Source organism: Myripristis murdjan, chromosome 19 (assembly GCF_902150065.1).
Source record: "Myripristis murdjan chromosome 19, fMyrMur1.1, whole genome shotgun sequence".
NCBI classification, from domain to species: Eukaryota; Metazoa; Chordata; class Actinopteri; order Holocentriformes; family Holocentridae; genus Myripristis; species Myripristis murdjan.
The window spans coordinates 6,801,360-6,814,525 of NC_043998.1; the positions used below are offsets into that span (position 1 = coordinate 6,801,360).

The window sequence follows — 13,166 nt, forward strand, 5'->3', positions numbered from 1 at the left end:
ATGATGCGAAGGGTTGTGTAATATGTTGCTTGTTCTTACCACTGGTTGTGTAATATGTGCAATATGTGCAATCTGTTGTTGTGATGTGTGCTAAAGTGTGTGCTACTTTGTTTATATGTTGTTTGTAACTTATTATTACTACTATGAAGGCAGCTATATAATATGATGTGCCATTTATCATGTGTGCAGCATCTGAGTCCAAGATGAATTTCCCTATTAGGGCAATAAAGTATATTGTATCGTGTTGTATTGTATCATATCGTATCCCATTCACTCAGTATCATGACCAACACCCAGTTACCTAATTTCCCCTCAGGGATCAATAACATATTTCTGATTCTGGTTCTGATTGTGAACATGTTATTTTTGTGTGGAAAATACTCAAAATTTTGGCCTCAGGTTGAACTAAAGTCTTCAAAAGACTGATTCATCCTGAAAAGAGGGTGTTATCTTCCCTGAACTTGGCAGAATGCCCGACCCTGTTATAATAATAGCTGAGTCTACATCTACTGAGACAGTAAGGGAACCTCAAGCTGTCATGATTAAATCCAGAACTATGCTGTTTGATTCAGGATCAGTGTTTTTGACAGCGATCGAAAATAAACTATTTGTGGCCGGTGGATACAGTCACTGGTAAAGTCTGAAATATGCCTCTGAATTTGATCATTTTACAAAAGTATTTTTAGAAAAGAAAAAAAAGCTTCCCGTTTCTGGCTGGTAACCAACAACCTTATCAATCACAGTGAAAATTGAGCAGCATTTGTCTGGCGGTAATTTCCCTTAATGAGGGTATTTGCTCACTCTCCAAGTGGAGGGTTACGATCTTCCATGTGATAGTATTTTTCATATCTGCAGAATGAATAGCTTTCTAAACAAAGCCTCTTGCATAATGGCCACCTGCTTTTAATGAACAGCACCTACTCTGCATATGTCAGCACTTACAATGCAAGAGTGGAAGGAGCACAGCAAGACACTGCAGCTCTGTGCTTGTCTTTCAAGAGAGAAGGAGATAACTCTCATCTTAATATACACCACATTCCTGCTCATTTTCCTGTTATTTGTCGCCCACCATGAGTTGTCTGAACTTCAGAAGAGCCTCTTTGCAAATAAATCAGCAGCAAAGAGAATGGTTCATTGTCCAGAGGGGAAGTCACACTGAAAGTTTCTAATTTTCTGTCCCTCCCTGCAGGCTCCTGGAGGTTACTTCCTGAACTAATCCGCAGCTTTCCGAGCTGGCTTGCTGTTTTATTATCAAAACTTCTAACATCTTATGAAGTATTAGATGATCTTACAGTGATATGGCTACACTACTGCCCTGTTTGAATTTAAATGATTTACAGTTGTTTTGACTGGCACTGAGGAATGGCATGAACCGTTTTGCACAGAAATCAGTAGTTTCTTTACTCTATGAGCTGTATGATAACAACAATGACTCATAATAAGTTTGTGTAACATTTTCAGAGGCTCTATTATGTTGTACTGTATTGATCACTAATAGTTTTCATCTAACTAAATGTAATTAGCCAACAACTGGCTAATTTACAGATGCAGTGCTCTCTGCTGTGATGTCAGAAAACATTAAAATAACAATACTGACTTATTAAACCATTAAAAAGACATTAATAAGACAAGGATGCCACAGAGCAGTGATTTCACCTGGAGGACCTGGGGTGCCCAGAGGTTTCTGGGTATACAGACTCATGGTCAAACTCCTAAATAAATCTTTATGGGCTGCTAAGATTTTTAAATTTGCATCAAGTTTTACCTCTCAGAGAGCGTTCTCCCCTTTTCATAGTTATTTACATGTGTCAGTTTCATATTATGTAATACACATGGCTTTTGCTTGTTTGGAACATTCTCCCCTACATTCCTCTCTTGATGAGGTTTTAACTAAAGACTCTAAAGACTTGAATATGGTTTGAATACTTTGACTTAATTTTGCTTGTTTTTTTTTTTTTTTTTTTTTTTTTGGAGAAACTGCTGGGTATGGCTTTGGTTTGGTTTTAGTTTTTTTTTTTTTTTTTTTTTTTTTCCCATTTGTATTACTTTTAGTTTTAGTCAAGGGTGGACACTTGGCATTCTGAAATATGAACAAAACAAACAACCTGGGGTGTATTTTAATACCATTTTCCTCTGTGTGGGGCTGATATAGTGAAATAACTTAACTCTCCAGGCCCCAGTACAGAGATACTGGATGCCAGTCAAGAAATTCAGAGCACCACTGTGGTGAGGAATACTAAGGAGGCGTCTGGTAGCTATTCCATTTGAGATCAGTAGAGGGAAATGTAGGACAATTTACCCTCCACCCCAGACAATAAAAACAAGGCAAAACCTACAGACGGCAGCATCTCAGCACCATTCTTATATAGGCATCCGAGAAATGTCTGAATAGTCAATAGCCGAGAAAACCTGGGAGAAATATGGATACATGGCCGCCGATCTGGGACTAGAGATGTAGTTGCAAGGATGCCAGCCAACTACATCTCTCGTTTGCTCCTCTTCGTCTCTATCTCCACGGTTTGGGAGGCGCTCGCCAAATCTCTTCCAGATCAGGGAGCATTTGGTAAGCTCGCCATACGGGGGGATGCAGCACAATGAGAAGATGGGAGTGGTTGCATTTTTACGGCTTTTGTCGACAAACCGTCGATTCTTGCAGCGATGCGCTTAAATAACAAGCCAGCGCGAAGGATATACATAATCGAGGATGATTTGCAGGCGATAACATTAGTTTCTGATTGCCACTTTATAGCAGCAGCCCATTAATATCCGTAGTGATTTGATTGAGGGAGCTACAGTGGGGTAATGTTTAGGGACAATTCTGGAAAAAAATAAGCCAAGCGCATTTGTTCGTGGTTTGATAATGAGTCATTTGAGAAGCTCATGTCTTGGGCCTTGCCTTCAATATAGACTCTTCATGTAATAGCCATAATGCCAGGCCCAACTTACTGTAACCCAGGCCTTCGTGTCGTTTTTTTTTTTTTTTTGCCTGCATATTAATTATACAGTGTATAGCTGGCCTTAAGGTGAATTTACGTGTCAGCCATAAACCTACAGCCGCATTTACATATTCCAAACCAGAACATATGGGCCTGAATGCATCACCCATGCATGGATTATGTCTAATGTTGATACTGAGCATGCTTTTTTTTTTTTTTTTTTTTTTTTTTTTTTGAAGGACATGCTGTATTTAAATAATGCTGTGTATGTCCAAAATTTTATTCAGCTGCATGGGACAGGAATGGGTGGAAGCTAGAGAGCACAGTGGCAGTTCAGTGGGTGCACATGTGACTCCAGAGAATGGGGTTTGAAAATTGACACCCTTCCTGGACCCTTTGGGGATTAACAGAGGCTTTTATTTTGTTTAAAATTGTCCAAGAGAATGATGAGAAAGTCAGTGCCTACGTCATTGTCTTGTGAGCTGGAGTTGATTGATGTGTCTGAAGTGTTGTGGTACAGCTCAGCAGTTGTCCTGACCCCCCTTTTTTGCAATAATTTGCTGAGGATGTTGAGAAACAAAGTTTATATATGAGCTGACAAAGTAAATATATCAGCTTTGCCTACCAGCCCTGAGAATTTATCCTATTTTGCATCCGCAGTTTGTCAAATATGATGTCTTCTTAGAAATATAGTGAGAAAAAGGTACTGTGCACTGTGAGCCCTGTTTAGTTGTCATCATAAGGCAAAGAACAAACAATATAAACAAAACGTAAAACGTTTTAAGGAAGTGATTCATTCATGTTTTTTTCCTCCAAAGATCCTAGCCTCATAACTTAAAACCTCAGTCATAACACAGCCTGAAAGGTGGGTACACTGAATTTAGGAAGGTTCACTCACCTCTGCATTCTGATTGAGGCCATATTAAGGCATACTGAATGAGAAACAAATGCAGTTCAAATTCCCAGCCACTTGATTTGACATTTTGACACTCAGGGCTCTGTCAATGGAGCCATTTCGAGCAACAGTGTTTTAAGTGTGGAGTCCAGATTGAGGAAATCCTCTCTGCACACAAGGGAGCTTTTATTGAGCCAATTATGGTAATGTATGACAGCATTTATACATGCACTCAGACACCCGCAGCCACAGTCTTGCACACACACACACATACACAGACAGAGTGCCGAGTATCTGAATGCACCCATTAGTGAGACTACTGTCACCGACAGGTTCTGCATCGAGGAGTCTGAATTTGTGGCTAGAGGGCTAGAGGCTATGGGACGATGGCTTGTAGTGCTTACACGGGCTGTGCTGTGCTGGGAAACACAACAAGCCAGCTTTTGGAGAGTCACTGTGTATCCATGGAAACATCCCCAGCATGACCCACATCCGCGCTGTCCAAGAAGCAAGATGAGCAACAAAATGTTCTGGGGCTCAAAAATGATGTATGGGGTTGAGGATAGCAGTGTAAAAAATAGCCGCGCGATGGATTTATTTGAGCAGTGTTTCCCAAGTGACTGCAAAGTGCGAAGGCAGACACAATACGGTCCAGCACTATTAGAAATTATTGTTTGTGTCTGATTTTAACCCTTCCTCTGTGCATCATTTTGGACATTTTGGATTTGAAAAGATGGCCAAGGTGACCAATAATACTATAAGCCTAGTAAATCGTAAAGCTCTTCTCTTGATTGATTGAGAAAAGACATCCAAAGGTGATTATTTTATGGCTTGATGGTGAAAATGTTCTTGTTAATGCAGTCAAAGAAGGCAAAGAGAATACATGCTTGACAGCTAAATGACTTTTGGTCTACTTGGTCAGCTTATTCATGTCCCAGGAAGCCATGATGGTAGCCAAGTTAACAAGACACTGAATAAGAAATGGATAAAACGTGCAGAATTACTGGAGTATTTTCTGTATGATCCTACAGAGGTGCAAATAAAAGTCCAGGTGTTTGACAACAGCGACCTTTCGCCTCTGGCGGATGCTCTGGTTGAAGTCCATGGGAATCAGACCGTCTTGGCGTCCAACAAGGCAGGCAGAGATGGCGTGTTGAGGGTCAACTTCCTGTACCACGCAGGAACATGGGTCATCATCACAGCGTCCAAACAAGACTACGTAACAAACTCTGTGCCCTGGCACTCCACCCGCATTCCCCGTAAGTCACGATGGCCAGAGAGAAAGCAGCTTATTTAGCATGCACTGCACTGTCTGTTGTTTTTTTTGGCTCGATGATTCTATCACACTGTACAGTCAGCTGCTTTACAAGACTGCTCGACTCATTTCACTCGCTTGAGGCGGGCGCTCCTGTCTCCCACCTCAGCGTTATTATCACACTTTCAATCATCTGTGTTAATCTGGGCATCTCTCCTCTTCCAGTGTATGCGTCAGTCAGTCTGTACCTCCTCGTCCAGAGGCCAGGCACACTCATTCTGTACGATGATGTCCTGCAGGTGCTGTCTGGGTCACCAGGTAAGGAAATCCCCCTCGGTCTTGTTTGAATCTATTACAGATCAGTAGCTTGCTCCAAGCGACCAAGACAAAGAATGAGACTTAACTGAAGCATTATGACTGCAATTTAAAAAAAAAAAAAAAAAAAAAAAAAAAAAAAGATTTATTTATTCATTTATTTGAATAGGGATAATGCAAATTTATATAGGCTAATAACATTTTGTCAGTTTACATAAGTACATTAAACTGATGTTCTGCATATAGCAATTACAGATAGTGCTTGTTTTCCACTCCCATCTTTAGTTGGGCTTTTTAAGAATGATTGTTTTGCTCACACTAAATGATTGCTAATTGCTCACACTGGCATAATTCCAAAATTTTAACATATCAGTTGGATAATAACCCAATTCTCACCCGGAGTAGTCAGTTTTATCTTTCAACTCTTCTTCTTTCATCGCAACCCAAATCTGTCTCCAGGGCAGAGTGGAGATTCACACCCCTCTCCTCACTCCTGTCTGTTCATGTTCTCGGCCTCCATCGATTTCACTGCTCAACATTTAGATGACCCTCTAGTATTTGCGGCTGCTACAGTATCACCATAGCAACAACTGCAGCAGAGGAGACTTTACAAATCCACCTCAGTCATAACTGTCATGCAATTCTTCTACCTCTTATGAACCAAAATACCAATAGATACACAACTACTGGAAGATTTCAAGCCAGAATGCATAGGGAGTAAAATGGGGATTCACAGACTGGGAGTGTGAGCGTTGCTTTGCAGGTGCTCGTAACCAGCCATTGGTACAGCTCCAGAGGAAGTCTCTTCAGCTGCCAACCAGCTCCAACTACACAGCTCTGTCTGCTGTGCTGACTACAGCCAGGAGTCAGTATGAAATAGGTGGCTTCCCTTACCTGCTGGGCCAAGAGACCAACAGCTCAGGTTGGTGTCTGTCTGGGAAAAAAAAAAAAAAGAAAAAAAAAGATATCATGAAAACTCAAAACAATGACTGTGCATTTTAACCCCTTGAACTCCTCAAATTTTCCCCTGAAATAAACTTTTTTTTTTGTCCATATTGTACAAAACTGGCACATACATATTCTGCCGGTTGCATCTCTTCACTGAAAATATATCACATTTCTCACACTTCTCTTCACTGTCAGATGACATATTTGCCATTGTTTTATGGCTGCACCATTACATCAAATAGAAAATGTTTAGATGTGATTTTATATACATTTTATGCACGTTTCCCTGTAACCCAGGAGGACATGTTTAGTATCTTTGGAAACTTTGGGAACTCCACTAGAATTTAAAATGTTCTATGGTTTTGAACAAATTTTGGCCACACAGCAGTGGTAAACCTACCTGTGGGAGCAGCGAAGTTGAAGATGTTGAAGTACAATCAAGTCAAAAATGATACACTATCTTTAGGATCAGACCCAATGGTAGATTGACATGACAGATTTTCTTTGAAACAGTCTTTCTCGCCCATACTTTGATTTACAGGAGTTTTCCAAAATAAGACAATAATAAAATGTTATCCATGACTGGAGCAATACAACACTCTGATGTGACTACTAACATGGATGAGCTGGTTCATGAAATTATATAACATGATGTGGATAAATAGCTGGAAGAATATAGCACTGTGACATAACAGAATAACAGGGTTGGACTCTTGCATGAAATTGTAGAACATGATATGGATAAACAGCTGACAGCAATGCCTTTTTTATCTTTGGGCGCAGAAACAGGGTGGACAGACCTGACAGCATTGGCAGTGGTCAGCATCCAGCTCTTTGACAAAGATGGCAGTGCTGTCCAGGTCTCAGATCCAATCCATGTCGCTGTGCCTCTTCCCTCTGATACCCGCAACAGGATGGCCACAAGTATACCCGCTTGGATATACCAGCCTAAGACAGGTAAGGGCAGTAGAGTAAATACAGATGCAGTGGAACAGCTGTGCTCCAGAACTGCCAGGAGATTAAATCATAATTAGTTTGCTTTAATTAAGATAGTCATCTTAGATAATATTTTCAGCCATGAATTACCATAATATTTTCTTTTAAATGTATTCTGTGCCTCTGGTTTTATATGCAAGTGATAATCCTTTGTACTTTTTCAGGGTTGTGGGTTCGTAATGGGACAGGGTACATCAAAAAGGATGGCACACAGTTTGTCTGGAATGTTGTGGTTCCTCGGATGGGCTATTGGTTAGCTGCCTTCCCTTCATCTTCAGGTACTGTAACTGATCTTGCCTGCCACTGTGCTGTTTTGCATCTTGAATTTTGCTGCTGTGCCAGTATCTGTCTCTGTTTTGTGCATCATAATGTAATGTCCCTCGTAGCATTGCAAATCAAGTGTGATGGCAGCATTGGAATACATGTCCATAATATTTTGTATTCCCCATCTGAAATTGGTACAGGAACATAAATTAATATGTGCCTTTGTCATAACAATTTTGTGACAAAAGCACCACATATTGTGCTACATTTTTCCCTTGTACCAAGTTAAATCACATAACTTTACAAGCATGCAAACATGTAATTGTTTGTTGTTGTGAAACTGGATGATGGTTATGTCAGTATGACATTATTTCCTCAATCCAGCTGATCCAAGATAGGATGTGTCGTGCTATGCAGAATTCTCAAGCTTTTCTTGCAGAAAGTTCCTTTCCCACTTCAGCATCCCCTTCACAGATCCAATAGGACCTGCTAAATGAAAGCAAAATGGTCTTAACTCAAAACAGAGCTTTTGCCCATCTGGTCCTCTCAGATCTACTGAAGTGTGTGAACAAAGGAGGTGAACTTTCACAGTGTTTCTGAGGTGGCTTTCTGCCATAATTTGTCTTCCAGGCATGGGTCTGGTCCATCCGGGCCTGAGGGATATCACCACCTACCACACCCTTTTCCTGCTGTCCATCCTGGGCTCTCTGGCCCTGCTGGTGCTCATCCTGCTGTGTGTGCTGCTCTACTACTGCAGGTGTGGGGAGCGTAGGCGCAGGTCTCACTTTTAGGCTTCTATCACAAGCAATAATGAGTGGATTGTATTACTGATTTAAGTTGTGATGATTACAAAATTATTGACTTTATGTAAATGTGGGGTGGCTCAGTGGGTAGCACTGTGGCCTCACAGCAAGAAGGTCCTGGGTTCAAATATCCACCTGGGTCTTTCTGTATGGAGTTTGTATGTTCTCTCCATGTTTGTGCAGGGTTTGTCTGTGTGCTCAGGTTCCCTCCCACAGTCCAAAGATGTGCAGGTCAGGTGAATTGGGCCACTCTGAATTCCCCATAGGTGTGAGTGTGGGTGCATGTATGTTAGCGCTGTGATGAACTGGTGAACTGTCCAGGGTGGTTCCCTGTCTCCCCCCCGTGTATGCTGGGATAAGTTCCAGCCCTCTGTGACTCTGAATAGGAATAAGTGCTATTAAAAATGGATGGCTATAAATTAGACATCCTTGTATGCCTTTATTAATTTAGACAGTTAAAATGGTAGATGATTCTTTTTGGGATCCCCAGGCTGATTAAAGGTTTTGATTTTATTCCTGACTTCTAATCTCTGTTTACCTTTTAGGCGAAAGTGCTTGAAACCACGTCGACAACAAGGCAAGCCCCACTCTTCTAATCTAAATGGCTCTAAGAGAGACCAAGGCACATCCACTTCACGCCTAAATCTCATCTGTGGAGGACATGTGGAATCTGTTGCTTCTAATGACACTGGCAAATCTGACTTATCCCCATCTCGAGACTACCAGAGCTCAAGGGAAGACTTCGCCAAACATGTTCCAGTTCACAAACTGCGACACTCAAAGGGAAAAAATGCCTCAGGCCCCCAAAGGGGTGAAAGCTTTCCCATGAAAGTTACTCGAGCCACAGAAACCAACAATCTGGACAACCCTTTGTTGCATGAAGACTACAACCGAAGCTACAGCCCAATGGAGGACAAGGAGTCTGAATATCATCGACATCACAGTGCAAACGACAATCGAGGATACTCCTCTGATCCTCCATCCCCACCTCGCTTCCAAGGCTACATGCCATCCCAGTCTGACAAACCTCCAGAATATTCAGCAGCAGCAGCAGACAATCTTGCCAGGCCCACCTCTCTCAACACCCAACCAGGTCAAATAATCTTCTGCAGCTCCATTGACCAAATGAAGGAGAACATGTACCGGAGCATGGTTCCAACCCTGGTTATCCCAGCCCACTACATGCGTCTGTCGTCTGACTTTTCTGGGAAAGATGGCAAGGATCAGAAGGAGCAAGACAAAGATGGCGTTCAGATGGGAGGCCAGCAGCATCATCACCATACCCAGAAACAGGGCCAACAGCAGCAGCAGCAACAGCAGCAAAGTGGATCCCAAGGTGATGACTCCGAGGAGCCAAGTTGGGCCTCTGATTCCTCTGGTGGCCCTGTGACCATCCCTGTGCTCTTCAATGACTCCACCATGGCCCAGATGAATGGAGAACTCCAGGCTCTGACTGAGAAGAAACTACTGGAACTTGGTGTGAAGCAGCACCCGCGGGCGTGGTTCATCTCCCTGGATGGACGTGCCAATGCCCACGTGCGCCACTCCTATATAGATGTTGGCAATGACCTCAGCGGCGGTGGTGGTGGATTTGGGGGTGGTTCCAGTGGCACTATCCGAGATGTCAACCTTGAACCCCCTAGGGAGGCCCAGGAACGCAAATCTGCATCAAACCGGAAGGGGAAAGATGATCGCTGGGGCACTGGGGGACGGAAGGGACATGGTGTTGGAAGCAGTGGTGGAAAGACCTATTCCAAGCTAGCCTACCCAGACCACAGTGAGCCCAGCAGTAGTGAGGGACGCCCAGTATCACCTGAGGAGAATTCCCTCACCCCTCTTCTGGATGAAGGGCCTTCATCACGAGGATCCACCATCCCCAGGAGGGGACGTAGTCGCGTGAACAGCAGCCGCAGCAGCAATAGTGAGAATCGCCGCGATTCCATGACCAGTCCTGAGGATGATCCTGATGATAAAGATGAGAACAAGAAGAGCCCATGGCAGAAGATAGAAGACAGGCCTCTCATGGTCTTCCACCCCAAGAAGTAAGCTTTTTGAACTCATCTTACTCAACACTGGACCTTTAACTAAACAATCTTGACAATGGGGAATCTTTCCACATCAAAAATGAAAAAGTAGGAAGAAGAGTGTTATTTCAGCAAAAGAGATCACAATAAGCACAACCACACTTCACTGGTCAATGATCAGGTTTTTGTTTGATCTTTGTGTTTCTGGTGAGGTGCTGTTGCACTGTCTGATCACTCTCATAGGCTCACTGTCATTTAACCCCATTGTTATTCACTGACATGATCTATTGTAGACTGAACCCTATCCAATTTATTGTTAATCTTGTTAACCCTCCATCACTGAACCAATATCTGAGCCATTGCATATACTGACTATGGAAATAGCCATGTTACAGAGCAAAATAGAAATTGTAGGAATAAAGCACTTACTAAAAATTTGATGATTGATTGAGTTTATCCAGTATTTGGAAATGAATGACAATTTTGTATGGACACTTGATGGACACTTTGAGGATTGGATAATAATTTCCTTCCCTGGACTGACCCACATTGAAGTGAGCAGATGTGCACCTGTGTCTCCTTGGCTACTCCTCTGTCCCAAATCATAAGTAGAAAAAGCTGAAGATTTCTCAAAAGGAGACAGCTTCCCAAATCCCAAATATCTAGAGAAACTATCATTTGTATTGATTGTTTTTTAGAGATAATCTCAGTGGTCTTATAATGTAAAATGTTTTTGGCCCCCTGTCAATAGATCATGCTGACTATGAAGTCTAATGTGAGACGTGCATTTTGCTCCTTCAGGGATGTACTTGATTCTCCTCCTCTGTACTGTGTTAATGTATTGTAATTACTTATTCTGATAGTAATGATTTAAAATGTTGGTCATCATGTTCAGCTCTTTCTGTCATCCTTTTTGTCTAGTTCATGGATCTATCGTAGTGATCTACAATTCTGCCAAAATAATGCATTTCTGCCTTTCTCCTGTTGTTGAGACTTATTTGACTGACAGATACTTCTGTGTGATTTCTGTTGTGTAAATAGACTCCCTGGCATTTGAAACACCAGTTGGTATAGGAAGGTTGCATGCATATGAATGTAATGAAATAAGCAGAAGGCACCAAAAGCCCCCACAGTTCTTTGGGCTCCTGCATAGACAACCTCTAATCCCCAAGAGACTTGGGTAAGTTGAAACAGATATGGCACAGCAAAAACATCACTTACTTAAAGCTTAGCCTATTTATTATTCTATTGAGATCTACGAGGGTTGTTTCTAGACAGGGCCTGTGCCACTTATCTCCTGTAAGTGCCTTCTTCCACATAGGATTGAGTGATAGGCATGCAGGTCCTTTATAAAATGCAGTCAGAGAATAATCATGCCACCTAAGCTCACCTGTTGAGGTTGGCGGGCACTTATAAGCACACTGCATCGCTGTAATAAGAACACACATCACTCTGGGGAGCATGCCTGCCAAAATTGATGACAAAACGACTTTTTTGCGCCTATTATGTCCTTGAATTCATAATTTCTTGTATCTATCCTTTTTCACCAAACTTGTAAATGGTATGAACTTGAACTATATGAGATTTTATGTGTATATGATGCTGTATGTGCATGTAATATGTAGAATAGGGTGTTTTTAATGAAGCTTTTTTGAAATTGTCCAGGATGTTTGGCACAAAATATGATGCACTGATGCATTGAATTATGTTGCCAAATTAACTTGGTTAGATTAAGATACACTGAGTTTCCCTTAATCCACCTCTAACAAAATTCACTTCCGGTCGTAAATGTTTACAACACTAACATACTGACCAACACGCTCCCGCTGTAACTAGCATCATCACTGCCTATGAAGCATAACAACTGTGATCTGTATCATAAATAGAAATTGATTCTTAACAGCTCACCAATGCAGATTACGAAATTCAAAGACGATAACATTTTTTTTTCAGTCAGAGAGTTTTTCTTTGCAGTAGTCTGCCATGGAGAGTGATAGGTTGTTAATGAAGTGAAAACCTCAGAGTTCTTCAAGACTATATAAAAAAGTCATGCTGACTTGTTGGTCCTTTTCATTATTTGCTTGCTGTTCATAAGCCTGTGTCAGTAGCCTACAGTGCAAACTGATAATGTGATGTAGTTGAAAGAATAACAGCCATGAAAGAATTCCTACTGAAATGTTCTGTCCTCTGCTGTAAATGTACCTTTTGGACCGGATATGACATTATTATGAGTTGTGCAATTGTGGCTTTCCTTGCTGGTTTTTGTTTTTACATGAGAACTGTTTTCCCAATAGATTGACTCGTTCTTGAACAATGTTTGTGAAATTTGTGTTTGGACAGTTTCAAAAAGTATTCAGTCATGATTGTTTTACACAAGGCGATGACATGTGAAGGAACAGAAGCCTTGAGAGGACACACCGCACATGCAGAACTAGGCTCTGTTCCTGGTGTAGGGTTTCTGCCAGTACAACACCTGTGAGGCTCAGGAGGATTCAGCTGTAGGCCTACATCCTGTGTGGAAAATCATTTGCTTCATAAACCCGGTCAGTTGTTTGTAAACTGTAAATTGACTCTTTCTGTACATGAGACAAAATAGAAATAAATTTGTTTCCACAATAGTCTACCGTTTTGTGCATTTATTTGCTAAAAGGAGCCCTGTGTGCCTCAAATCAATTTATATACCAATCAATAATCCATGATTTGCATTATTTCACTAACTGACCCAGTCTT

At 41.7% G+C, this 13,166-nt stretch overlaps 1 protein-coding gene across 2 annotated transcripts; it reads left to right on the forward strand.

Moving 5' to 3' along the window:
• The first annotated feature begins 2,338 nt into the window (after positions 1-2,338).
• Positions 2,339-13,054, forward strand: fam171a2b (family with sequence similarity 171 member A2b). Of its 2 annotated transcripts, none has more exons than XM_030077980.1 (8): positions 2,339-2,563; positions 4,863-5,090; positions 5,312-5,404; positions 6,165-6,323; positions 7,133-7,306; positions 7,510-7,623; positions 8,240-8,387; positions 8,958-13,054. In XM_030077980.1, the coding sequence occupies exons 1-8, from the start codon at positions 2,467-2,469 to the stop codon at positions 10,456-10,458; spliced, it is 2,514 nt and encodes an 837-aa protein (XP_029933840.1). In that variant the 5' UTR covers positions 2,339-2,466; the 3' UTR covers positions 10,459-13,054. The 2 variants fall into 2 exon arrangements, with proteins under 2 accessions (XP_029933840.1, XP_029933841.1); XM_030077981.1 differs by having other exon boundaries at positions 8,240-8,366.
• The last annotated feature ends 112 nt before the right edge of the window (positions 13,055-13,166 follow it).